Below are 26966 nucleotides of genomic sequence, written 5' to 3'. Positions count from 1 at the left end.
ATCCCCATACTATATTTCTAATGTGCAACTATAGCACGTTCTTCGATTCGCCTCCCCGTAGCAGAAGTGCAGCGCATAAATATCTCTCACGTATGGCCAACAATAATATACAAATATATTCCACGTACAACTTTATTAGCTTAATTAACTCGTATGATAGGACAAATTAAAGCGACGTCGACACAGCGAAATCAAATACGACCTCTCGATCGGGGGAAAAGAAATAGTACTAGTACCGAACTAGACGGGCAGCTAGCCCCTTATCCAGATCGAGTTAATGAGCTCGATATACCAAACCTAAATCAAACGAAATAGTAGGATTTTAGGCGCACAGCAACATGACAACATGCAGCATCAGGAACGCACCATGCGCGTGTGCGGATAGCCTTCTCCCCCGATCTGTTTCTTCCCAAGAGATGAGAAGCGCGTGCTCCGGCTGCTGATATGAACTCTCATCACGCTTGAAACCACGCATGGTTCTTGGAACGAACATGTGCGCAATTTTGCCGGCCGGATCTGGTCCACGCACAAAACGTGCGCGGCGCAGCTCACAGATCAGTTCCATCCATCCGTGCTGGCCTAAGCCATGTCACGCCGTACCACGAGTGCAAACGACGTGACGTGCGTGATGCGTCACTTCAGAAATGGAACCGCGTGTGCTCCCGAAAATCCCCTTCAGCTGTTCCCTTTTCAGTTACACAGTAGTAGTAGTGAAAATCCCCTTCAGCTTTTTCGCGTAGTAGTAGTTCCCGATAATTCCCCGGCCGTCTGGATAACACGGATAACCCTACGCGGCAGGCACCAGGCGGTTGACGTCGACTAAAGTCCGACGTGGCATATTGCACAGCCAAGCAGCCAACGGAGCCCCCACCAACTTTGACCAGCCGGGTCCGCCGAACCGGGCCCCACACGCGTGGCCGAGCCGGGAGTCCTTACCGACTTTCCCAAACAGGAAAGAACCCCGGCCCTCGTCGCGCACATCGGCACATGTTCCCCTCCCACCTCCCCCAGGACACGTCTCGGTCGGTCCCCGACGCGGCACGAGCCGGCTCGCCCTTGCAGCCTGACCAACCACCCACCCAGCGGCTTCCCTTCGCCCAAGAGGCAGCGAAGGCCACTCCCACCGAGCCCTTTGCCACTTCCATGCAAGTGCCCGCCGCTCCCGTGCTACGCGCCCGCCGATCTCGATCGCGTCCCGGCCGGCCTAAATCTTAGGCCCTGCGCCCAAGCGCCCCTCACCGCACGGTCATTTCCAATTCCAACTGCCGGCGGCCGATCAGTCATCCGCGTTGGCCTGCTAGGAGACGGCTGGCCGAGCTAGCTGTGCGAACCAACTCCTTGACATGGCGCGCGTGTCTATATATACTGTCCATCAGCCTGGGTTTTTGGGGGGATCGCATTGGCATTGCATCCGGTTCGTCGAGGGGATGGAGAGGGGCAGCGACGAGGTGCCGGGGAAGAAGGCCAGGAAGCCCTACACCACCACCAAGCCCCGGGAGCCATGGAGGGCAGAGGAGCACGGCCGCTTCCTCGACGCCCTGCTCATGTGAGTCCCCAAGCAGCGCCGCTAGCTGTTACTTCAGCATTCTCAGAGCTTCTGCTCTGAACCAAGTCTGAAATCTTTGTTCCATTCTTCAGTGATCAGCAGGAAACCGACTGATGTCTGTGATTCTTTCTTTCTGTGCAGGTTCGGCCGCGATTGGAAGAAGATCGAGGAGCACGTCCGCACCAAGACCGCCGTACAGGTAACGGCAGAAATATCCTGAAACCCCTGCTCAGATGGCTGTGTCTGTGTCAGTGTGCGAGTTTGAGTAATTGCATTTTGGGGATCCAACGAGTAATCTTTCTATGATGTGTGCCGTACGTGCAGATACGGAGCCACGCGCAGAAGTACTTCCTCAAGGTCCAGAAGCTCGGCCTGGCCGCCGGGCTGCCGCCGATGCACCCACGCCGCCGCTTCTCCATGGAGCAGCAGAGCTCGGCGCCGGCGGCCGGGAGCAGCGCGGCCGCCGTGCCATTGCTGCACGAGGAGCTCCAGCGCGCGCCGGTCGCCGTGCCGCCAGGTCCGTCCGGCGCCGCCGTTGCTCACGGCTGCATCAGCTGGAACAGGAACAGCCCCGGAGTTCTCCCTGTAGCCAGCAGCAGTGGCAAGTTCCTTTTCTTCAGCCTGCATTGGAACTGCAAAGTTCAGGCAGTGGCTTTCTGACGATGTTCCAGAACATTTTTCAGAGATGCAACACGGCTTGGACTGGGCAGGTGGTTCAGCTTCAGGTGCTCGAGCATGGTTGAACAGCGACGCTCAGAGCCAGAGTTCACCACTTCCGGGTAATTTCGTCAGTCAGCGAACTTTACTACTTCCTATCCAAGTGCAGACTTGCAGCCAAGATTTCGTGAAAAACAATAACATGTTCGTACTGATTCAGGTGGCAGCCAGTTCATTGGGGCGCCAAGCTTCAGCAGCACGAGCATGGAATGGGCTGGCAGCAGCACAAGTGGAGGATCAGCAACTGGTTCCGTGCAGGAAGAACTGATTGAGCTTCCATTGTCGCCAGGTGCCAACTCCATCCAACATCAAATAATTTCTTTTCTGAAGTAAACTTGAAACAGCACGCGGTTGATTCTGAGATAACTGTAAGCTGGATCCTTTTCTCTGCAGATGATCTGCATTTCGCGCAAGTATACAGGTTCGTCGGCGACGTATTCGACCCGAACGCGCCGATCCCAGTTGAAGCCCATCTGCAGAAGCTGAAGGACATGGATGATATCACCGTCAAGACAGTGAGTGTTCAGCGCTAATCTTGTTCCTGCCTTTTGCAATTCACACTAATTAGATTATCCCAGTTGAAGTCCTCTCCTACTTATATTAAAGTAAAGCTACCTCCTGCAGATCCTGCTGGTGCTGAGAAATCTCGAGGACAACCTGTCAGCGCCTCAGTTTGAGCCCATCGTAAGTGGAATTCTCTGGCTGCTATCTGCTTTATTTTGTTAACTCTGCATTCTCTGAAACTGAATTCGCATTAAGTTTGTGTGCCCTGACTCAATTCCTGAACTTTTCAACAGAGAAGGTTGCTGTCGACGTACGATCCGAGAAGAGGGCTGTCCGGGCAACTGTAGAGTGCGTAACGTACAGGCGTGCAGCCTGAAAACTGCAACTAACACATTTGATGGACGCTCCCCATGTGACCAAAACAGAGACAGAAACACGCAGAAATGATTAGACACCGATACGGCTTCTAGCCTACTTTACATGTTAGCAGACTCTAATGATTCTTTGGATCATGTAGACGTAGCTCAAAGATCGTATGTAAAAGGCTCTACTTTTAACATGTACCTGCAGATAGCCAAAGTAATCTATGCCTGAACTGTAAATTCCAGGCTACGGATTTTATGAATTTGTCCGATACACACGTGTCTGGCTGTCTGCAATGCAAAAGAAGAATACTAGCAATAAGGTGCATGTGCCAAAAGAGCACTAGGTTTGCGCATGTTTCCCACATGGAACTTGTTCGGCGGAGCTGGTTTGCTCCAGCCGCGTGCCACACGTGCTATATTGCTCGATGAGAATTACGCACGCGGCAGAGAGTTCAGGCAGGAGCTCCAGGTGTTGCTGCAGCCCTGCAGAAAAGGCCATCTGCTGTCGCTTCCGCAATTCAGGTAGTCCCTTTCAGGTTAGCGCAGATTGAATTTTTGGGCCTAAGCTGCTGACGGGCCGACTAATTCAGTGTAGTAGTCGGTGGGCCGATTTGGTCGTGAAAATGGCACTAAGCAAAAATTCTCAGACTTCAATGCTCACAAGAGGAGAAGAAGAGACAGGCGGGAGAAAGTCGAATCTAGTAGACTCGCAGCAGAGTATTGACATACTTATACAAGCTGTATTACACTCGGCCTGTACATACGACTGGCGTACACAACAACCCGAGCACACGTTACAAGAACACACGACCATACCCATAAGCACCTGCCCGCACGTACGGCTCGTGCCTGCCTGCCCGCTTGCACTTTATTTTATATACGTATACGTATACGTGTACCGCATGGAGTGTGCACGGTTATTAGCTACGGGCTACGGCACGGATACGACGACGTACGTAGAGGCATGCCGCGCCGACCGGCCGGCCGCTCTACTTCCACTTCCTGTACTTGCCGCCGCCGAACATGCCGCCCTTGTGCTTGCCGCCGTAGCCGCCGTGGTGCCCGCCGCCGTGGCCGGTGTGGTACGACCCCATGTGCCCTGCGGCCACACGCACGCACAGATTATTAATTAAACTCAGTCGTCGTTGGCTAGAGAATTAACACGCAGCTAATAGCTGTTCCATGTATTACGACGGCGTACCGTATTGCGCGGAGTGCGCGGGGTAGGCGGCCGGCGGGTAGGCGCCGTGCGGCGGAGGGTAGGCGCCGGCGGCCGGAGGAGGGTACCCGTGGGCGCCGTGGCCGTAGCCGTGCTCGTGGCCGTGGCCGTGGCCGTGGCCGTAGCCGTGCTCGTAGCCGTGGCCGTGGCCCTTCCCGCCGTGGACGAGGTTGGACACGAACCCCTTCACGCCGCCGTCGTGCCCGCCGCCCATGGTCGTCGCCGGCTCAAGGTGTCTTGCTGCTCAGCCTATGCTGGCTCGATGAGTTACGCTCGACGCGAGTGAAGGATGATGCTATGGCTCGAGCCCGTGTTGCTGGCGGTGCGCCCGGGGCCGAATTTATACCGGCGCGGCCGCGGCCTTTGCGGCTCCGATCCGGCCGGCCTCTGATCTTTCGAGGTGTACCGGCCAAATCTGCACACGTACACACCACTCCCAGTCTCCCATGCGAAATTCTTCCGGGAGCTTCATCAGGCCGATAAGACCATGCATTGGATTCCAATTCTCTTGCCAAATTCAAAAGGCGAGATGCTCGCCGAATTTCACGGTTAGGCCACAAAGCCGCACACCTGGCACGTCGATCACCGTAAGTGTTGTACTCTGGTGGTAAATAGGCCTCTTGTTACGACGGGCCTCCACCATTTACTAAGCTGTTTGGGCCTCCAAACTAAATGGGCCTTTTCTTAACTAGGCCACGTGCTAACCTCAGATCCTGATGGGCTTCCAGGCCTTTACCGACTCCTTCCTACTAAACCAAGCAGATCCTGATGGGCTTCCAGGCCTTTACCTAATAAAATCAAGCAGCCCATGACCGACTCGCGCTCCTCCCAAGCCCGCCGTGGCCGTCCATGACTCGGCCTGTGCAATCGGAGCCGTCCAACCCATCAAGCCGCGCCGATATAAAAATAGTTGCCGCCGGCGCAGCCCCGAGTCCCGACACCAAAACCGAGCTCGCGGTCGTCCCCTTCCCCTGTTCCCCGTGGGGCTAGGGTTTCCTCGGCTTCGCTCGCAGGTGCCCCCCGAATCCCGATCCCGTCTCGTTCCCGTGGAATTCGTCCCTGATTCTCTATCCGGGTTGGTTTTCCGTAGTATGCTGGTTCGCGTTAGAAAGATTTTTTTTCTTGATTTTCAGCGGATTCGCGTCTCGTGTCGTTGTGAATTGGGTGCGGCGGGGGTCAACTAGACTGTGCTCGTTAGGTTTGCGATTGGCTCGTTTCTGTGCTTGGATTCGTACTTTGACCTAGTTTGAGCCAAAATTGTTCTGTGGTATGAGACCATAGTGAAGGTCGGCTCGATTCGATGCGGTTTTGGTGTGGGTATGGCGCACAAGGGAATCTGCAACCCTTGCCAGGTCACTTATGGAATTTTTACTCGATTCACGACCTATCTGTTCCATTGCTTTTGCTATTAGATGGTGTAGTAGTTGCCCTTGAAAAAAATTGGTGATTTGGAATACGCCTGGGGATGTTTTGGTGCTGATGAATGCTAGTTGTATTATAGAAGTTCATGCTTGTGCGTAGGTGCTTCCTCTGTGTTGATGCTTCTCTGCATTATGTTCTTATACGGATTCTGATGTATTGGATTATGTGTTGCAGTCAAGATGCCCCGCTATGATGACCGATACGGCGGGAACACAAGGCTGTACGTGGGTCGCCTCTCCTCTCGTACGAGGACAGAGGACCTTGAAGACATTTTCAGCAGATATGGGAGGTTAGCATGCTGGTTCTAAACTTTGTTGTTTACGAACTTTGAGTGACGTAGAGTTCTTTTGAGCCTGACAAGTTTGCTGTTGTTCTGTATTGCGACATGTTTTGAGTTCCGTCCAATTTACAGAACCACTTATGCAACTTGGATGCTGAAAAAAAGTTTTTTTAAGGCCATTATGCAATTCTGATTGGATAGTAGTTGGCACTATATTATATAATCTGTTTCCATGAAAAGTGGAAGAAAGATTTAGAACCTTTTTGGATGGCAGGAACTTCAAAGAAATAGCAGAATGCCCGAAGTTTCCTTGCAAATTGTTTGTTTGTTTTTGGTGGAATGGATGTAACAATATATTGGTACTAGCACAAAACATGTCTTTCCCGCCTGATTGAAGTGATGATGCCTATTTGGACATGATCCTACATTAATATATACTAAGTTACAAGGTCTGAATCATGACTGATTGCAACCACTTTCTCCTGGAAGTTTTGTCCATCCTCCATTGTGCATGGATTCTTAGGTTTCAGATCAGATATCACCAATTGAAATGTAATAAAAATACTTTATGTTCTTTGCTTCCCTCTTTTGTAGTTTGTAAAATATATAGAACAAATCTTTAGAGGAGCCTCTTCTTTTTTTTGTTACCTGTCAACACTGGCATCCACATGGTTTCTTGAGTACATCAGATGAAATGTCTAAGGCTGCAGTGTGCTGTTAAACTCAGCATTCTTTCAGTTAGCATTAGATATCCACACACGCCCTTCATTTTTTTAACTGAGATGATCTTGTTGAAGGTTTTGTGGGCTTACCCAACCTCGGTGTCCATGGTGGGAGGGTGTTCTTGGTGGCATTGCTGGCTGTTCTCCCAAAGTTTCTAGCAGGCTTTGCCGATTCTTTAAAAAAAAATATACCGTCTGTTTTAATGGAAATTTGTGTTTAGTTCCTTCTGACTGGTGATCCATTTATCTTCTCACTTCTTGACGGTGTTACTGTTTCTGGAAACCATTTCCGCAGAGTGCGCTATGTGGATTTGAAGCATGAATTTGCATTTGTTGTAAGTATTATTGCTCTACTTATTTATCTGAGCTCATGAGTTATCTTGTCCACTTCGTAGCTCGTTACATTTTTCAATATGAGTCCTTTTTTCTAAATTATATTGCAGGAGTTTAGTGATCCCCGGGATGCTGATGATGCAAGGTACAACCTTGATGGTCGAGAGTTTGATGGAAGCCGCATAATTGTTGAGTTTGCTAAAGGGGTAATCTACCAGAGCTCTCTGTACATGCTATGCAAATTACATTCCCCCCTTTTATATATTTTTTGATGCTGCCATCTGAATACAATTTTCATTGTGATAGGTTCCACGTGGCACAGGAGGATCCCGTGACCGTGAATATATGGGCAGAGGACCACCTCCAGGTTCTGGCCGCTGCTTTAACTGTGGTATTGATGGGCACTGGGCTCGTGACTGCAAAGCTGGTGACTGGAAAAACAGGTGCTACCGCTGTGGAGATAGGGGCCACATAGAAAGAGACTGTCGGAATAGTCCTAAAAATCTCAGGTATCTCCTGTGAGATTTCTTTTTTTTTTCTTTACATCTAGATAGATCATATCTGAATGTAAGTTGCCTTATGGAAACAGGCGTGGAAGAAGTTATTCAAGATCCCCATCCCCTCGTCGTGGAAGGAGCCGTGATAGGAGTTACAGCAGGAGCCGCAGTAGGAGCTACAGGTATGTGTATCATCATTAATTCAGCCAATTGGTTACATTTTTCTTCCGTACAATTGGCATGCTTATTTGCCATAGTGGTCCATGGAGTCTGATGGCCAAAGAGCTTAAACCTTTGTTTAAAACTTATATTTATGTTCAATGTATCGTAGTGATGTTTCGCATTATTGTTTTCTGATTGAGCATAGTAATGTCTTGTTCCACCTGTAGCTAGTTCTTGAGCTGTATGGGTGGGTAGTTGGACTTGAGACTAAACTAGTCAATGTTCTAAGTATCTACTTCCAGTGATTTGATATGAACTAGGGCTCTTGTTGATTTGGATCCAGTTTCCTGTTGCATATAATTCGATTAATTTAAGTTCTGCTTCAGTTGTTTCTCCCCCTCTGCGCATGTTGGTATATTTATCAAGCACTGACATTGTATTATTTTCTTTACATAGCCGCTCACGATCTCCAAGGAGGGATAGCCGTGGCGAAAGGCGATCAATGAGCCCTCGGGACAGCCACAGCCCAAGGAGGAGCCCTCGTGACAGTCACAGCCCTAGGAGAAACCCTCGTGACAGCCGCAGCCCAAGGAGGAGCCCTTCACCATCCAAGGGGAGGGACCGTAGCCCCAGCAGGAGCCCTGCGCCAAGGGAGCTCAATGGAGATCACAGCATGAGCCCAAGGAGAGCGGACAGCCGTAGCCCAGCAGACCATGAACGCCGTGACATCAGTCCAGCGGCCAATGGTCGTAGCCCAAGCCCAGGGGACTACAAAGAAAACGGCAACCAACGCCCTTCGCCCAGAGGAAGTGCATCCCCCTGAATCTGTTTTTGGGATTGGATTTTTTCCTGTGTTCATGAACCACCTCAAACATGTTTACAATTGAGTCTGATTGCAACTTTTTTGGTGTTTCTGTATTAGATAGACTACACCATCTGTCAGTCGAAACTTTAAAGTGCACATGAATCATTTTGATTTCCCTCATTTCTATGGAAAAAATGTTGTGCAAATCTTGGCAAGATTGTTTACGTGTGACCGTAAAACTAATTTCGGATTGCGTTAGCATGCACAACACTATACGGTTTCATACGGTGTTGTATAATGTTCTATTACAAGTGATCGGGAGCAGCACTTTTCAGGCCTTGGCTTCCCAAAGGTTAGAAAAGGGCTTCTGGGCTGGTACTTGTCGAGTGCTCCACATGTTTAGACATTAAGATAAACTCGTACCATTCAAGCACTATATGATCAAAATTGAAGCTGATTCAAGTTCTTATTCTGGAATGCAGAAATCCAAAAATGCTTTCCACTATTCATGTATAACAGACTGAAAATGCTGAACGTTATCACCTTCACCTCCCGCCCACATTGACCATCTGCCAGAAGACCCCTCGCATGGACACGTCGGTGTACTCACCGTCGGTCGCAGTCGCGCCCTCTTCCTCACCTCCGGCTTCATCCTCGTGCCGACGAGGATCCGAAGGCGGAGTGAGCTCACGCACAAAGTTGAGGCTGTTCACGTCGGAGAAGTCGAGGCCACTGTCGTCCTGCAGCCGCATCACGAACTGCAGGCTCCACACGACGTCCTCCATCGCCGGCCTGTCCGCGCCGCGCTCCGCCAGGCACCTGGCCGCCGTCTCGCCGTACTTCGCCAGGGCCTGTGGCCTCACCGCGGCGGCGATGCGGCGGTCGACGACCTTGTCCAGCTCGCCCCTGCCCTGCCAGTGCAGGGCCCACTCCACCAGGTTCACCATCGGCTTTGGGAGCCTGGGGTCCACAGCCGGCCGCCCGCACAGCGCCTCCAGCAGCACGACGCCGAGCGAGTACACGTCGGACTTGGCCGTCAGCTTTCTCGTGCGGGCGTACTCCGGGTCCACGTACCCGAAGCTGCCCTTCACCGCCGTGCTGACGTGCGTCTCGTCCAGCTCCGGCTCCGGCCCAGCCCTGGACAGGCCGAAGTCGGCGACCCTGCCGGCGAGCCCTCCGTCAAGGAGGATGTTGGACGACTTGACGTCGCGGTGGATGACCGGCTTGGCGAGGGCCGTGTGGAGGTACAGGAGCCCCCTCGCCGCGCCCGCGCACGCCTCCAGCCGCTGCGCCCAGCTAAGCGCCGTGGCAGCGCCGCCGCCGTACAGGCGGCTCCGGAGCGAGCCGTGCTCCATGTGCTCGTACAGCAGGACCATCTCGCCGCCGTCGTCGCAGTAGCCGACGAGGGAGACGAGGTGGCGGTGGCGCAGGCCGGAGAGCAGCTCGACCTCCGCGCGGAACTCCCGCGCGCCCTGCCGCGACTCCGGGCTCGCGCGCTTCGCGGCCACCTTGGTGCCGTCGGGGAGAACGGCGCGGTACACCTTCCCGAACCCGCCGGCGCCGATGACGAGGCGCTCGTCGAAGTTGTCCGTCGCTTCCTGGATCATGGCGAGCGGGAAGCGGTAGCTCGGGGAAGAAGAGCCGGCGATGGGGATCGCTCCTGGCGTGTCTTTGTCGACGGCGAAGCTTGACGATCCTGCTTCGCTGGCACCCGGTCCTCTGCTGCGCAAGCTGAATCGGCTGAGGAGAGGCATCCATGGCGTCGACGACGGGCTCTGCGACGGTGAAGGCAGCAGCTTGTCCTCTTTCTTCCTGAGGAAAATGACGAGCGCAAAAGCAATGGAGACGACGGCGAAGGCTCCACAGATGGAACCCAAAACAATGGCCAAATTCTGCTTCTTTGATCCCGCCGTCGGTTCGACTACGACGACGGAACCTGAGCTGAAGTGCATCTTCATGATCTCTATCCCGTTCAGGATGGGACCTGGAAATGCACTTCTGTTCCCCTTCATCGACCACGACGAGCCAACGTAGATACTGATCTTGCCTGATGGATCGCTGGAATCCAAGATGAAATCCATGAAGTACGGCACGGCCAAAGTGCCATTCCCCCCTATCGTGGACAGATCGAGACGGGTCACCACCGTGTGACTGCCCACGTACACGTCGATGCTGAGCAGGTGAGGCGCCCTGCTCACGATATCGCACCAGTGGAATCTGATCAGGTAGCTCGCCGGCCGCTTGTCGACGTCGAACTGCCACGTCATCTGGCCCACCATGGTCGACATGACCAGCTGCCTGGCCGAGGCGTACACGACGTCCGGCGCGTCGTCGCGCGTCGCCTCGCCGGCCAGGTGATCCAGGCTTCCGTTGTAGGCCAACTCTCGGGTGACGATGTCGGCTGAGGAGGAGGCCAAGTAGCTCATATCATTGGTCCACTCTCGCCAGAGCGTGTCGTTGTGGGCGGCGACCGCTGGGCCGCCGACGTTGACTCTGTACGCCATTTGCAGCGGCAGAAAGGCAGGGATGAGCTGCTGGCCCAGTGACGTCCTTGCCGGGCCAGCCATGAGATCGTCGGGAACCGAGACGACCTCGACGGCGTTGACGAACGCGAGGTCACCGGCCAGCGGCACGAACGTGACAACGAGCGTGTCACGGGCGACATCCAGCAAGAACTCGTCGCGCACCGGCTCGGACATATCGTTCTTCGCCGGCGTGAAGCTGTCGATCAGGACGGCGTCCTGCGTCGACACCTTGAAGCTCGTGGCGGCGAGGTTGTGGCTCTGGGACACGAAGGGGAAGAAGTGGAGGCGGAGGAAGTGCCGACCGGGGCGGCCGATCTTGAACGAGTAGGACGACGGCGCCGCGAACACCCTGGCGGTCTGGTACAGCGCGGCAGCGTCGGAGACGGGCACCGAGCCGGGCGACGCTCTCACCGCGGTGCTGTGAGGAGAGGTCAGGGTGACCGAGCCGGAGTCGTCGTCGGCGACGAAGAACCTCTGGCCGACCATAGTGCCGGCCGAGGAGCCGCAGCTGATGAGGTAGTTGTCTTCAGGAGTGTATGCAGCAGCGCTGAAGCAGCAGAGGACTGAAATGATCCTCACGAGGTTCAGAGCTAACAGGAGCTTATCCATGGCGGATTTAGTTTCCGATGGCAAGCTTGGGGTTGAGGAGTACCTAAAATTTAAATCAAGGAGATTGTACTTAGTCAATAGATTCACACGAGTTCGATCATTCCACAGGTAAGAACAGCGAGGTCAGGCTGATAGCAATCGGATAGATTCCTCTATCTGTTTTCAATAGAAGAAAGCAACACAAAAATGACGAATCCAATCGGCAGCTGGTGAAAAACTTCAGAAGATTTCAACCAAAACACAAAAATTGAACATGCACGAATTAGGCAGAGCGTTCTTTATGCCAGTTCAATTGCGTAAACAGAAGAACACTCGGCGGCGAAAGAATAAGTACCTTGAGAAATCTTCTGATCCAATGGAGAATCTCAATCTTCTCAGGCATCAAACGCATACGAGCATCCAAAACGTCGTCAGCTCTGGAGAATCTCAATCTCACGGACAAGAACTCACACAACCAAACCGCTGTTGGAGAACAGGTACGCAGCAGAGAGAACACCAAGCTTCGAGATTCAAGCCAAATTACAAAGATCCAAACAGAGAGCTCTCAACGACGACGACATCCTACGCTTTTCAAAAGCTTGCACACAGGCAAGTCGAAGAAAAGCTACGACGATTGCGACGTATTCTGAATAAGAAGGAACAGTTACTGTGCTAAAGCCAGAGGATTCAGCCATTCAGCAGTGAGTCCACCATGACTGACTGAATGGATATACACAAAACTTCCTGCTACGGTATGTGACTATCACTTGACTGGCGCTGTTCTTATTGGGGTTTTTCTTTTGGAGCTGCAGTGCCGTCCTGGTTGGCATGCGTATCAGGCAAAGATCCTAGGAAGGCTAGATTGCAGGAAGAACACGACAGTGGTCAGAGAAAGACCTGCAATGGTTTCCACGGCAGCCGGAGACTTGAACGCGAGGATAGATCGTCACCGAAAGCGAACCGACCTGGAAGCATGGGCCTGTTCGCTTCAGCTTATAAGCCGGCTGAAAAGCTGAAACGGCTGATTTATTGTAAGAGGAAAATACTGTTTGGTGGCTGATAAGCCGGCTGAATAAGCTGAAGCGAATAGGCTCATGGTCCCTTGTTCTAATCCTACATATTGTTATCAGTCACTTGACTGACTGACGTTTTGTTTACTATTTAAGTGTTTAGAAAGGAGACGACAGCTGCTTCCAAAGTAAACGGGCACTGATCTGAAAGATTGGAGGAAATGGTAGCATAGCACTACACAGTAGTAGTCTGTTCAGCAAGTTTTTAGGGTTCATAATTTGATTTTGGTCACAATTAAAGCTGCATTTTTTTTTGCGAAACTAAAGCTCCATTTTTGCCTCTCGCCAGGCTGAACAGAGTGTTTGTTGGGCCAGACGACAGCAGACGAGCTTGCCGTATTAGGCCGAACGCCAGGCTGAACAGAATGTTTGTTGGGCCAGTGGGCTGAAAGTATATTGGATTCCAAATTCCAAAACGATCCCGAAAGGCGCATGGTGAGAATTTCGTCCAAGAAACTAGTTACGTTCAATTTCCTGTACAAGCAGGGGGCCTAATTTTCGTGTGATTGTAAACAGGAAAGGAACTCATTGCATATGGGAATATGGGATGACACTTGGGTGCTTCATGCCTGCTTTGTTCTTTTTTTTAAGGACAAACTTCCTCACAACACTTCATTTCATATTTAAAAGAAGAGGCGAATACTTATAGGGGATTATGTACGACGGGAGAGAGGGGGAGGGGGGAGGGAGTGTGAAATTACAAGAATGCCTCTAGCCATTGATTGAAGGAAAGCCTATGGTCTTCTCTAAAACGAAGGACCTGTGCGGTTATGCATGCTTTGTTCTTGAAAGGTTTTGTTGATAAATGCTAAAAAAATCTTGAAAATATTGCAGTGACCCGTCTTCATTTGCAATCACCCAGCCAATCTTCTAACAGATAGTAGAATAAACATACATACAAACACCTTCATGATGAAAACTTCCAGAATCCAAGTCTAATTTGTGGCTCAGTATCCATAAGTAATACTTCATTTGGACAACCGTATATTGGAAACAACGGTTATGGATCTTCCCAAACACAAGTGGATATCTACTAATATACTTCGCATTTAATCTTGGTATAAAAAATTTGTTTTGTATTTCTCTACTATTTGTTGGAAACTTTCGTAGCACATGGTTGGGACTTGTAATAATGCATAATTCATGCAGATGTTGGAATAAAGAAATTCATTTATCTAAAAACTAGAATGAGAAGCGATCTACGACGTTCATGTGCTGAACCAGGTCCATTTAAATACAATAACAGCTCAGATGTTGAACCTAACTTAGATGTCAGCTGATCAGGAGCGTAACACTTGTGAGATCCACAAGTGGGGGATGTGAGTGCACCCCAAGCCCCACATGGCTGAAAGGGTAGCCTCCTCTGCCTGGGTCATTGGAACAACCCGCGTCTCTGACGAGGTCAGTGGCTAGGCTAGGTGTCTTCCCCTACTTGTAATTACTTTGTCGCAGTGTTGATCCCCTGAGGCACGCCATGTGGTAGGGGACCTCAGTTCCTGTGCCATCAGCGGCAACAACATTGCTCAATGTTGCTCGGTCTTATGTAGACGGGTGGCTGGATCTTTTTCTTTTCCCCTAATTAACATGGAAGAAGATAATGATAGAATGGCATATATAGATAGATGGCGAATGTGGGTAATTTAAATGCAAATTCATATGGTTATTTTAGATTGATTTAAATAACACAATAGATGGGTAACTTAGATAAAAATTAGGGGGTTATTTTAGATTATTCTTATAATGTTAGAGTTGGGTAATTCAGATTTGAATTTAGGGGATTACTTTAGAACATTTTCACGATAATAAAGGTAGATAATTTAGATTTAGAGTTACTTTAGTCTATCTTCATAATTGCATATGTGTAATTTTTAGAAAATAAAAGAGATCCAATGACTTTTATTATCAATGGTAAGTCAAGTATGTCAAATAGATGATGGGGTGTTTGTAATTTTTCTTCGAATTTTTAGGATTTATTTTTTTCTTAACACGTCTTGTGAGGATTAATGTAGAGACTCCAATAAATATTAGTATGATAAAATATAATATTTGTGTACCTCTTATATGCAAGCGAATGTTTTGTTCGTTGGATATGAGAACATACTTATATGCCTCTTTTATTTTAGGATTTAATGTAGATACATCTCACGCTATATGTGTTTAGGCTGCTTGAACATTGATCATGATTCCAGTGCACGTGACATGCTCATGTTTGCATTAGCACCAATGATCAACCTTCTTCTGATTAAAAATGAGCACTCTGTGTACCAAAAGGGAGCTCATAGCGACACGATGAATCCGAGAACCGAAGGTGTTAGCAATGCACCACCTGACCGCATCAATCCAAGATGGATGAAACACTGAGAGCCTCGCTAGACCTCAATGAAGGTCATTAAATATTGTTTAACTCTTATATGTATGCGTGCAATTGCAATAGCTAAATCAAATGAGTGTCATTAATAATTTTACAGTCCCGTAAGATAAGAACAAGTTGACTGCAATATGGATTAGATTATGGAGAACCAAAAGCGTTACAAATTGCCCAATTAATAATTTTACATGAAGTGTGCACCAGCGTGTGGCGTAACTTAGAAACATAACTTTTTTTGTTATTGCTCGTGGTTTTATGAGTTGCCTTTTAGCTTGAATTGACAGTATCTTATTTTGGACCGCCCCACACTAAGTGTTTTCTTGATTTAGATTTTGTGCTTTGTATAGCTCAGGTAGAATATACTTTGTGTCCCCGATCTTGATACTGACTTCTTAGAAGTGACACCAATGTATTGTAATACCAAAAAGACCTTCACTACCAACACTATATGAGAACTCAAACCTTTATTCATAACTCAATTTGATATAAGATTCACTCTTACACTTTGTGTGGCTACCCTACCACACTCTACTCATCTCATCCTAAGGGATGTCACTTCTTCATGTAGTGGTTATGTATGCCATCTCAATGGATCATACTCAGCTTAGCTGCCTTGGGGGGTGGAGGGCACCCCTATATATAGGAATCCATGGTTCATGTGGTGTTGCCCATCTTCTACACTTTTCTTAATCTCAGGAATTTTCTCAACCTTATCCAACCACACAAATATCCATAACTCACGATAAAGCATGACAATTAAAGATCATGCTTCCTCCATTCTTCTAGAAGGTTCATGAAGTACGCATTGCTATTTTCAACACTCCCGCCTCAGTACGTACTTATCTCAGGTGGTCGGGTCATTGTCTCTAGCTTCTCGTTGGATCTTCTGTGCTCTGCTATTCTGAGCCTTCTTCTTCTCTTGTTCTTGCGATTATGGCATTTTCTCTCTTCAACTAACATATATCTGTCTTTAGTCGGAGCTTTTCCACAAACTTATGCTTCTATTCAGTTCTCCTTTCTTCTTCACTCTTTTATTTGTCCGCCCTCTTGATGCTTCTTTGTATGAAGGCAAAATAATTCAGTTGGTGAAGCATTAGCATACCTAAGTCTTTACAACTACATCCTTCTGCTCGTGTCTTCAAATCTTTGTAGTTCAGCAATGCCTTCATTGAGGGTAGGCGAGGCTCTCTGTGTTTCATCCATCTTGGATTGATGCGGTCAGGTGGTGCATTGCTGACACCTTCGGTTCTCGGATTCATTGCGTCACTTTGAGCTCCCTTTTGGTAAACAGAGTGCTTATTTTTAATCAGAAGAAGGTTGATCATCGGTGCCAATGCAAACAGCCAATGCAAACAAGAGCATGTCACGCACGGTGGAATCATGCTCAATGTTCAAGTTGACTAAACATGTATAGTAATGATGATGTGCCACCCAACTTTGGCTTCAACGGGATAGCGATGGCATGCTCATGATTTAAAATAGGAAGGAGACAAAAAGATCCTCTAGCTCCAGGTCCACTTCAAGTCTCATTTTTTACATAGGGAGTACACTGTTAAATGAATCTATTTGGAACGAAGGAATTTAAAATAGAGGAACGGGAAAAAACACATAAATATGATATGAATGTATGGATAAAAAAGAGGACTGGAAAAACGTAGGAAAATTGTATGCGGGTGTTTGGAAGGGAGGAATTGGAACGAGGGAATAGAAATTATACAAGTTTTTTTCTTTAACTAAATTTTTTGTTTAGATAAAAGTATGCTCACTCATGAAACCAAAGTAAGGGACCCATGCCACCCAAAGCTATTTATTTTCCTTCTTCTCCGTTGGCCTTATCCACTCGTCTGCACTCTTCTCCTTTGTTCTTCTCCACGTGCTTTACTCCCTTCCTTGCCTCTCACCAAACCAATCAATCGATTTGATTTCTCTTCATCAATAATCCCCATTAGGAGCACGCGGAAGAGGATGAGGCCATGAGGGCAAGCTACACGCTCCAACAAATCAGGGTGTGGTCAGGGCTGAAGGAGAAGATGCAAGTGCTTAGCGGACGACAGTGGTGAGGCTTCTCTGACGCCCGTTGGAAGTTCCAGCCTTCTGTGCTCTTCCCCTCTCTTGTGCAGTCTCACCTCTCGCGTGCAAGCATGCCTTTACCTCGAGCATCTGTGAAAATTTTAAATATTCCAGTGTTTTGTGAAGGAAGCGATTCCTTTTCTCCGGAACAGGCAAACATGTTTCTCCATTCCAAATGCTGCATGACATAAGCAAACCATAGGAACGATCTTCGTTTGAAATTCCTATGAAAAAACTGTGTTCCAAACAGGACCTAAACATGCTATTTGTTGTATATTCCTTTGAAATTCTTATGAAAAAACTGTGTTCCAAATGGGGCCTAATCATGCTATTTGTTGCATATATTACCCAATAACACCGACGACATACAACCCCCTCCATTCGATTAGCACATGCCAAAACTGATCCCGATGCATCTCCAGGTTGCAAATGAGAGAAAAGGACCACCATAACCAACTGGATTTCCAGCAGTGAATCCCCTCCTCCATCACCACTTAGCAGCCAATGGAGGAGAAGGTTAGAAGGGACGGGAAGAAAAAAAGATGGAGAAGGAAGAAGAGTTGAAGGCCGGCACGTGGTTTTGATTCGGTTTGAGCCGGGCCGTGGCTGCAATACTGTGTAATCCAGGCTATTGGGCCGGTCACTGGAACCCAAGACATGCACCGGACTTTAGCCCATGGTCCTTCTACAAACCGCTTTACTCCTTGTCTCATCATAGGAGAAAGGTTCGAGTGTTCCCATGATCGGGGCGCTACCATGCTCCTAACATCATTACTGTTTATGCACTGATTTCTTTTTTTTTTCTTACACAAGTTTTGTTCATCCTCATTTTTTTCATGATGGTAGAAGATGGCAAGAAATATCCATTCAAATTTTATTCATCCTCATTATCCTCAATTTTATTCATCCTCAATTTTCATGTGATGTTAGGAGCACCATAGCATCCCAACCCGCAGGAACACGGTAGCATCCCAACCCGCGGGAGCACCTGAATCTTTCTCCATATCATATAGATTGCCCTTAAAAAGGAACGGATAATGAAAATTCCTATTTAGCTTAAAAAATCAAACAATTTAGAAATTAGATTGAAACAATGAAGGTGATTTCAAACCAGGTTCTTGCATGAAATACCCTGGGGATTAAATTTTTTCAAAAATACAGATACCGAATTTCATATTTTCTCTTCCGTCGTTCTTTAAATATGTGTACCTGTACTATCTTAAGGTCAGTGATGAGCATGTGACATGCATGAAATTGTTTTTTTTCTTCTTGACAACAATCCGCAAGACACATTTTTTTTTGAGACAGATGCAAACCATGAGTTGACTAGTAAAGCTTTGTTAAAGGTAGTAGATTAATCTTAAAGCTACACTCACTCACATGACCACCGTCTCTTTCCATGGGTGTCCCAAGCAAATTTCCCTGTCGATCTGAAACAGACAACAAAACTGCATTGCTTCCATTTAAATAAAACAACAAGCACCGCTTTTCAGCTTTTTTTATTCAAAATGCAGACAAAATATAAATATGGAAATAAACAAAAGGGGAAGAAAAAAGGGGAAAGCGCAGGACCTGCTGTTGAGGTGTTTGGGCTCTGAAGCGCCTCCGGGAAGAGAAGAGTAGAGGACGCCGCGACCCGCCGCACCCACCTGCCCCCACACCTCGCCGCGGCGGTCGCGGTCCCACCCGGGGATGTCGTCGTGGCTGCGGAGCGCGGTGAGCAAGGCGGTCGAGGCGGGCGGCCGCAGCGGCGTGGCCCGCACGGTCCTGGGCTACGCCGACGCCGTCGCCCACCACGCCGGCCAGGCCGTCGCCGAGGGCGCCAAGATTATCAACGAGCGCATGGTGAGCGGCTGCCCCTCCCCTTCCCCCGCTCCCTTATCCGAAACCTTTCCGATTGGCCTGGAAACGTGCTTTGTTTTGGCGTCGAGGATGTGGCAATTGGAAAATGGATCAAGCGTGAGAATTTTTTGTGCTGGAGTTGCCAGGTTGCGTGTAATTCGAGCTAATGTTCTACTCCGTTAAAATCTGTATCATTATAGGGGAGCTTATAATTCGAAGTAGCAATGGAGTGACAGGTGATCTCTGTCACATTGCTATGTACTGGGACGTGGATGGCTGCCAAAAGGGGGAAAATGGTTAAAAATTTTGGGGTCTTTGAGGCATTTAGGGTTCATATCTAGTTCAGCGTATGACTGCCCGCTAGACACCAAATTCCCTGTTTACTGATGATGGTTTGATCCTGGTAACATGTCTATATGTTTTTGTGGGATTTGCAGAGCACTCAGAACTACAAAAGTGTGAAGCAAACAGTGAAGCGATTGGAAGAGGTAGCGGTTTCATCGCGTGGAGATGATAGAGTTCTGGTGCTAAGGCGCTGGCTAAGGGCCCTACAGGAGGTTGAGGCTGAAGTTGGAGGCTCAGGTGGTACTTCCGGACAGAATTCAACTGAGCCAAACCCCTCGAAAGCATCATTGGCGAGGGTATGCATCTGCCTATCAGATTTCATTTTCTTGTTTTTTTTTTGCCTTGTCATACAGGGAACTTATTGGCTTTCTATCATCATTTGTAGGCTTGATGTTTGTGCGCAATTCATGTTTTTTTTTCTGTGATAACATTGTAAACACTTCTCTGCAGGTTCTGTTTTATGATGCTGAAATTGGAGGGCCTCCTATGAACTTCCGAGATGTATTCCTTTATAGCCAAGCACTTGAGGGTATTACTCTGTCCATGGTGAGTAAGTTTAACAATACCATCCTGGCTGTCAATATTTGAAGATACCATTTACTCCTGTAATTTATTTTTACCCAACCAGAAAGTGCTTGCTGAAAAATATTGTTGTTATTTCTTATACCACCGTTATAAGTTAAGCATGCTTATCTTTTACTTGACCAGATTCTTGAAGCTCCTAAGGAAGAGGAGGTTTCCCTTCTTCTAGAAATTTTCGGGTGAGCTTATTGCTCGGAAGATGTCCCAGTAATGTTGCTATGCTTTCCAACAATCCAAGCAAATTTCATCTCAGTCGTCAGTTCAAGTGGATGTCTAAGTACACTAAGAAATTACTCTGAGCTTGAGTACTTTATCTATTTGGGGCTTTAACAATACTTAAACCTGGCTATTTTCTCCTGCAATTTCCATAATAGAAACATATAGTTAAATGCACTGGATAGAACAGGATAAAGAGCATCTACACTTTATTGTTGACTGGTCAGGAAAGAAATAACATTTGCACTTGACTTTAGGATGCACTATTGTACTATACTCTAGAAACTTACTAATTTGATGTGAAAAATTGTACTTTAATGTTAACAATTGATTTTATGAGCTTCTATTGCAAGTAGAACACCATATGCCGTTTCCATGTGGTTATAACACTGTTATACGATCTTTTTCCTTTTGATATTCATACTCTTACTGAGTGTGCAATTAAGATTTTACTTTGGGATCTTATGAAGGCTCATATGATTATATGTGTTAGCTTCTCTTAGGAAATAATCTTTCAGCCCATATTTTTTTAATTTAGTTGTAGAACAATTCAGATTAGTCACAATTATCCATGTGTCTTGAAGAACCAAAATCATTGGTTCAGCTGTGGAATGATTCTGTCTTTTGTTCACTCTATTTTGTTTCTCCATGAGCATCCACTCCATTTTAACTGGCAGTCATTTGCTACAGAATATGTCTTACAGGGGGAAAGGAAGTTAATAATGCTATAGTGAGCAGTATACAGGACTTGGCAAAGTCTTTCTCAAATTACCATGACGAAGTCCTGGTACGTCTGCCAGTTGTCTGGTGTTGTTGTGCCAAGTAAAAAAAATATAAGGCTAAAATTATCATGAAACATTTGGCGGAAATTGTTCAGACTATTTACTACTCCCTCCGTCCCAAATTACTATTCGTTTTGGCTTTTCTAGGTACATAGCTTTTGACATGCACCTATACATATACTATGTCTAGATACCAAAAGTAATGTATCTAGAAAAGACGAAACAAATAGTAATTTGGGACGGAGGGAGTAGTTGTTATGTACCTGGTAGTCTACAAGACTGCAATTGCAGTTCCTATATATATTTCTAGTCTTCTTTCCTGGTGAAATGAGTTTCTTTTTCTATTTGTGCCACATTTGTTGCTTACTGCTGAAAATGCATGATTATTTATCCTACCTTGCTTCTTACCTTCACAAGGAAGCACTTGATTAGGCTATATTCCTGTTATGGAGGAAGAGAGTATTTTTGTTTCCCATTTTGAATGTCAAAATTTGCACAAACTGACTTTTCTTGTCAAATAATATTCTGTATCTGTATACATGTAGGTGAAACGGGAAGAATTACTTCAGTTTACACAAAGTGCCATTTCAGGTCTAAAGAGGAATGCTGACATTGTGAGGTGATCACTAATCTACTAATTTTCTCTTGAACTCTGATTTTGTATGCTGGTTGTAAAGACAATCTATATTTCACATGTAATATAGGATTGCATTTAATTGTTCAACTAAGTGCCAAAAAGGAGATTAAGCCAATCAGGGTGTTATCCTGTGCAACTTCTAACCTAAGTGTCCCCAACCATATTTGCTTTGCGAATTATAGTTCTAGATTCCAGTTTTTTATGCACCAACAACATATGGGAAGCCTGAAACAGTAACATTAGTGCTTTAACGTCTGTTTTTGGGCCCTCATTTTGTTGTTACTCTAATATGTGTATTTCACTTCAGGATAGATGCTGAAGCTGTAGAATTGTGGAAGAAACTGGATGAAAAGGAGGCATCAGGAGTTCACTCAATTGATGATCCTGATAAAGTTGCAGAAAAGACTGCAACTGTTGAGGTGTTTACTCTCTGATATATATATCTTAATTAAATAATTATACTTTGTTTTACTTGCTTCTGCGGTGTAATTTGTCAATGCTTAGTTAGATGTTCACAAAGGCACCTGAAATCTAGAAATAACTGGACACAGTGTCATTATGCACACAGAAACTTGGCATTAGGCTCTTCCATTATTTCATTTAAATTTCATATGATTCCAGCCTTGTTAAGCAAATATTAGTCAGGCAATTGCATTAATAGATGGCTTCTTCCTAGAACTAAATGTTGTCGATACAACGCCAACCAGGTTGTTTTGAGTCCGCTTAACACCCCGAACAAAATTTAGGCTCATTTTACTCCCCTGAACTATTTCACTTGGTCCAATCTACCCAATAATTAGATTTTGCATTTTTATTTCTTCGCATACAAGTTGAATTTTAATTTCAAATTTTGTTAGTTGACTTGTAACATGATTCCCTAAGTTAGAAAAATATTAGAATTTTTCATGATTATTTTCATACTGTTTTGTATATCTAAGATCAATTTCGTATTATACATTACTAACCTATGAAAATAACCATGAAAAACTATTGGTGCAAGTTTTTAACGTAAGGCATCATGTTCTGTGTGTGCTCACAAAATTTGAACTTTAAATTCAACTCATACATAGAGAAGTAAAAAAGAAAAAACTCATTGGGGGTACATTGGGCCAATTGAAATAGTTCGGGGGAGTAAATTGAGCCTAAATTTTGCTTAGGGGGTTAAGTAGACAAAGTAAATAGGTGAAGGGAGTAAAATGGACTTTTTCCTTGCATCTTTCTGTAAGTCACTTTCTTTTGGCTCCATAATGCTGTTAGTTTGAAACAAACTAACTCTATTTTCCACCTTGTCCAGTCTTTCAAAGAAGCACTCAACGAAGTCAGATTCTGCTCTAGAATGGAGGAACTTCTATTGAAGAAAAAATCAATTAATACTGGGGACTCCCTAGAAATCCATTCCCAAAAGGCATGTTTATTTATGATTTATGAATTTCATTTTTGGGTTACATACACCTTTATATTTTGCTTATTTTCAATTTCACAAATCAACCAAACACTAGAGTTGCATGGACACTTAACGAAAAACAGGTTTATGCTTGTATTCATTAACAGTTTAGGAATCTCTTTAGTGCTAACTTTTGCGTTCATGCATACTTTATCTGTTGTGGATCATCATTGTTTTGTTCTTGGATCATCATTTCTGAATTTTATCCTCCGAAGAAAGTGTATTAATGAGTTATGGGACTCTGACCTCTCAGATGTTTGTTCTTTATTACATTTACTTTCCATCGAATAGTCTATATTATCTGCTGTGCGGCCCATGTTTGTTCGGCATGATAACCATACATGTTGATTTCCTTCTAAATTATTGCATGGTCCAGGTGACAATCACCAACGTTGCACTGTAATTGTGTCAAACTTTCATGTTACCCTTTGTTTCATTGGTTTGTACTTGCGAATTATAACTTGGTAGTCATTCTGGATAAACTCTGCTTATTTATATGGACATTTGGTGAAAAACACGGTTTGCTATACCAACATTATGGAAATGTTGCAGGTTGAGAAATTGAAGGTATTGGCTACTTCCCTTGCTAATTCATCCTCCAAGGCAGAGAAGCGTATTTTGGACCACAGGTTTAGCTTCCTTAACTTTTTTCTATAGGAATCTTTTAAAATCATTTGTTGATTCTTGTTAAAATCTTGAATCTTCTACTAGTTTATAAGGACTCTGCTATCCCGTCAAGCTTATGTTTCTGGTGGATGAAATCTTATTTGACTGGCGTTTATGATTTCCTAGTATATACGGATTTTTTTAAGGAGATTATCATTTGAAAAATGAACACCCATATTAATACTTGCCAAAAGAACATATGTCTATGAACACATCAGACTTTACTTATATTCTCTGTGACAGTACACTGCATACTCTACTTCATGCGTACCGATATTGTGTCAGAATTGCTATATTTCTGTCTAGAAATTAGCTTTAGTTCTTTGTCACTGGATCAGCAGTATTATTGATATGTAACTCCTAGTCTATGTGACATCTGTTCACTAGTGACTACACCATGAATACATGGATTTTGCTGGATTTTTTGGGTCCACCTTGGAACAAATAAATTAATACAGAAAACTATGCGATGACCATTCATATTTTACTATTTCAGGCGCCAGAAAGAAGAGGCTCTTAACTTTCGTGCTAAGAAGGATAATGAAGTGATCGCAGTTGAAAAGGTACAAATTCAATCTCATATGTAAAATCTGCTTGTAGCTCTTATATACTATAAAAGGTCATGTGTCAGATAACATAGTAGATCTCTGATTGTAGTTTCTGTGTAGCATATAATTGTAGCTATGCACCTTTTGGCAGCTTATTTCCATTGCATCTGATAGCTTCAGGAAAGCCCTTCTGCATGCACATGTGTAACTATGCCTTTTGGCGCATATATGTTTGCACATTACTTTATGAAATGAATGGAAATATAAGTTCGTAGTTGTGATCTATTGGTTCCACCATTACCAGCAAATCCTATTTTTATTCTAATGTGTTTCATATAGGATTTGACTGCTGAGGTGTCTGAATTGGAGAAGCAAAGGGACGAACTTGAGGCTCAGTTGAAGAAGGTCGATTATCATGAGACATTTGTGAAAGATTTTACTTTCTTGTTGGCTTCTCCTGCTCTTATTATTTTTGTGAAAGGCGAACACTAGTTTTGATCTTGATATTGTTTCCAATGTTTTATGATGAACAGGTCAACATTTCACTGAATGCTGCTGTTGGCCGGCTCAAGCAGACAAGGGAAGAGAGGGACCAATTTTATGAGGCAAACAACCAGATGATCTTTAGTTTACAAGCAAAGGTGCCTATACTTTTCTGATTATCCAGTTTCAGTTTTGATCCTGTTGGTATCTGATGGGATTGATGCTTACTGTTTGTTTCCAATATATTGCTAGCTTGATGTTTTGTTTCTGCATCAATTCAGGAGAATGAACTTTCAAAATCTATTGACTCATGTAACATGGAGGCTGGTGTAGTGAAGACTTGGGTAAATTTCCTTGAGGATACATGGCAACTTCAGTCGTCATACAATGAACAGAAGGAAAATACAACCAAGTATGTAGTGATTATGGCCATACATGCCTTTTACAGATTTTTCCTCCCTTTCGTTCTATTACTCTTTTCACCCTGTTGTAAAGCTACAGTAGAAATTGCATGATCCATTTCTGTTGTGCTGCATACTGTGTCCAAAAAATATGTTGACTTGATTCAGCTTTACTTTTTGTTTAGTAATGAGCTGGAGAGATGCACAAGCAATTTTCTGAAGTTGACCAAACATCACCTTTGTAATTTTAAGGTTAGTGGTTGGATATATGCTATTCAAAACCCTGGTTGAGTTTCTAGTTAAGACATTATACTGTTAGAGTATATGTTTGATTCAGTTTCTCATATGCATCTTTTGTCTTGGGCAGGACCTTCTAAGTCCATCAATTGAGCGGATCCGCACATACGTCGACAATTTGGCAGTCTTAAATTCAAGGTTGTTCGATTATTCTTTGTAATGTCTTCCATGTACTCTTCCTTTTCCTACAAGAAGAATAGAGCTAATGATCTTGCAATCTTATGTCTTGGACCAAATGTTGTAGGGAGGAGTCAATAGAACACGGAGAGGATGATGAAATTTCTGAAAAGACAAGTCCACAGAAATCCCTTGAGGAGGAATATTTGGAAACTGAAAAGAAGGTTCTCTTTTAGCACCTACCATTGATATTGCTCTTTTTAATTTGTTGCTTCTAAGGTCATAAACCTGCTGAAACAAACATCCTAGTTGTCTTTATATTTGAGCAAATTCAAGGTGGGTATTACAGTAGAAGTATGAGCAGAGATCTTTTCTAGCCTATTCAACATTTCATAGAGAATGGATAGCTGGTTGACAAAGTTCCCTCATTTTCAGATCGTAATTGCCTTTAGCATCGTAGACCGCATGAAGAAGATGTTTTATTCTGAGCAAGGGGCTAATTCTAGGTATTGCTCACTCTTCTCATCTGTCCTTACTGGATTTCTTTCTCGTACTTCCGTTTCCTGCAGTTGGACAAGTCATCTTTCCTCTCTTTTTTCAGGCAAGATGATGAAGAGGTCAGGAAGTTATTTTCTGAGATAGAGAAACTGAGAGAAATATTTGAGTCGGTAGAAAGGCCGACGCTAGACATTGAAGTCCGCAAGGCAAAGGAGCCAACTAAGGATAAATCTGAATCAATTCGTTCGACCAAGGACAAATCCGGATCGAGTCATTCACCTGTTCACGCACCGTCGTCACCTAAAGATGTGCCTGTGGAGTCTCCAAAATCTCCGGTGAAACCTGAGCAGATGCTGGACCCAGATTCAGAACTTGCGAAGTTAGAGTTAGAATTTGGTAATGTTAACAAAGACCATGAGGAGATAAGTGGTTGGGACTTCGACGAGCTTGAAGAAGAGCTGCGAGCTGACATTTCTAAATCAAGCAATCCAAAATAACCACGCGCACCCTACTTTCCACGTGGTGGCTTGACTGAACATTTGTACATACTTTTTAATTCATTGAATGTACATAATGTTGTTTCATTGTGTCTTGTATAATGATACTCCCTGCATGGGAGGTGGAGGTTACAGTGTAGTGTACATTGGCGTCAGCTATTTGTTTGATTTTATCCAGTACATGAACACAGGAAATGGTGAAACTTATGTAACATTTTCCACATTTGGACTTTGGAACTTAACCGAAAATGAAATGCTCTAGGAGAGCCCTGCCAGGTCTTAATAATTCAGCAGTTGCTTAGTAATTCTGTACTATGTTGAAAAGAATCGAAATAGAATCTGACAGTGGTCAAGCTTTTCGTAGGCAGAATCGACGGCAATGAAACCGGAACAAAAATTATTGCTGGTTACATGCCAT

At 45.5% G+C, this 26966-nt stretch overlaps 5 protein-coding genes across 5 annotated transcripts; 3 read left to right on the top strand and 2 right to left on the bottom strand.

The window, feature by feature from the left end:
* Positions 1–1125: 1125 nt before the first annotated feature.
* LOC101768164 (protein REVEILLE 8) lies at positions 1126–3405 on the top strand. Its single transcript, XM_004971624.3, has 8 exons — positions 1126–1546; positions 1688–1745; positions 1871–2147; positions 2230–2325; positions 2424–2552; positions 2657–2778; positions 2888–2947; positions 3061–3405. Exons 1-8 carry the CDS (start codon positions 1344–1346, stop codon positions 3112–3114), a joined length of 999 nt encoding a protein of 332 aa, XP_004971681.1. The 5' UTR covers positions 1126–1343; the 3' UTR covers positions 3115–3405.
* A 411-nt stretch (positions 3406–3816) lies between these two features.
* On the bottom strand, positions 3817–4678 carry LOC101767212 (holotricin-3). Its single transcript, XM_004968203.3, has 2 exons — positions 4334–4678; positions 3817–4231 (listed from the first exon to the last, which is right to left on the bottom strand). Exons 1-2 carry the CDS (start codon positions 4563–4565, stop codon positions 4122–4124), a joined length of 342 nt encoding a protein of 113 aa, XP_004968260.1. The 5' UTR covers positions 4566–4678; the 3' UTR covers positions 3817–4121.
* A 600-nt stretch (positions 4679–5278) lies between these two features.
* On the top strand, positions 5279–8778 carry LOC101766798 (serine/arginine-rich splicing factor RS2Z32). The gene is made up of 7 exons (XM_004968202.3): positions 5279–5364; positions 5948–6062; positions 7071–7110; positions 7219–7314; positions 7415–7617; positions 7698–7787; positions 8224–8778. The coding sequence occupies exons 2-7, from the start codon at positions 5953–5955 to the stop codon at positions 8588–8590; spliced, it is 906 nt and encodes a 301-aa protein (XP_004968259.1). The 5' UTR covers positions 5279–5364; positions 5948–5952; the 3' UTR covers positions 8591–8778.
* Positions 8779–8970: 192 nt separating this feature from the next.
* On the bottom strand, positions 8971–12510 carry LOC101766385 (receptor-like protein kinase HERK 1). The gene is made up of 2 exons (XM_004968201.3): positions 12041–12510; positions 8971–11749 (listed from the first exon to the last, which is right to left on the bottom strand). The coding sequence occupies exon 2, from the start codon at positions 11704–11706 to the stop codon at positions 9118–9120; it is 2589 nt and encodes an 862-aa protein (XP_004968258.1). The 5' UTR covers positions 11707–11749; positions 12041–12510; the 3' UTR covers positions 8971–9117.
* A 6246-nt stretch (positions 12511–18756) lies between these two features.
* On the top strand, positions 18757–26834 carry LOC101765976. Its single transcript, XM_004968200.3, has 18 exons — positions 18757–19038; positions 19473–19676; positions 19831–19926; positions 20089–20141; positions 20869–20965; positions 21506–21579; positions 21905–22016; positions 22892–23002; positions 23594–23670; positions 24204–24270; positions 24595–24660; positions 24789–24896; positions 25020–25150; positions 25325–25391; positions 25507–25574; positions 25681–25777; positions 25989–26059; positions 26155–26834. Exons 1-18 carry the CDS (start codon positions 18886–18888, stop codon positions 26546–26548), a joined length of 2046 nt encoding a protein of 681 aa, XP_004968257.1. The 5' UTR covers positions 18757–18885; the 3' UTR covers positions 26549–26834.
* Positions 26835–26966: the final 132 nt, after the last annotated feature.

This window comes from Setaria italica, chromosome V, assembly GCF_000263155.2.
Source record: "Setaria italica strain Yugu1 chromosome V, Setaria_italica_v2.0, whole genome shotgun sequence".
In the NCBI taxonomy this organism is placed as follows: domain Eukaryota; kingdom Viridiplantae; phylum Streptophyta; class Magnoliopsida; order Poales; family Poaceae; genus Setaria; species Setaria italica.
Note: the sequence above shows the minus strand (reverse complement) of the source record. Positions and strands in the feature narration are given on the sequence as shown.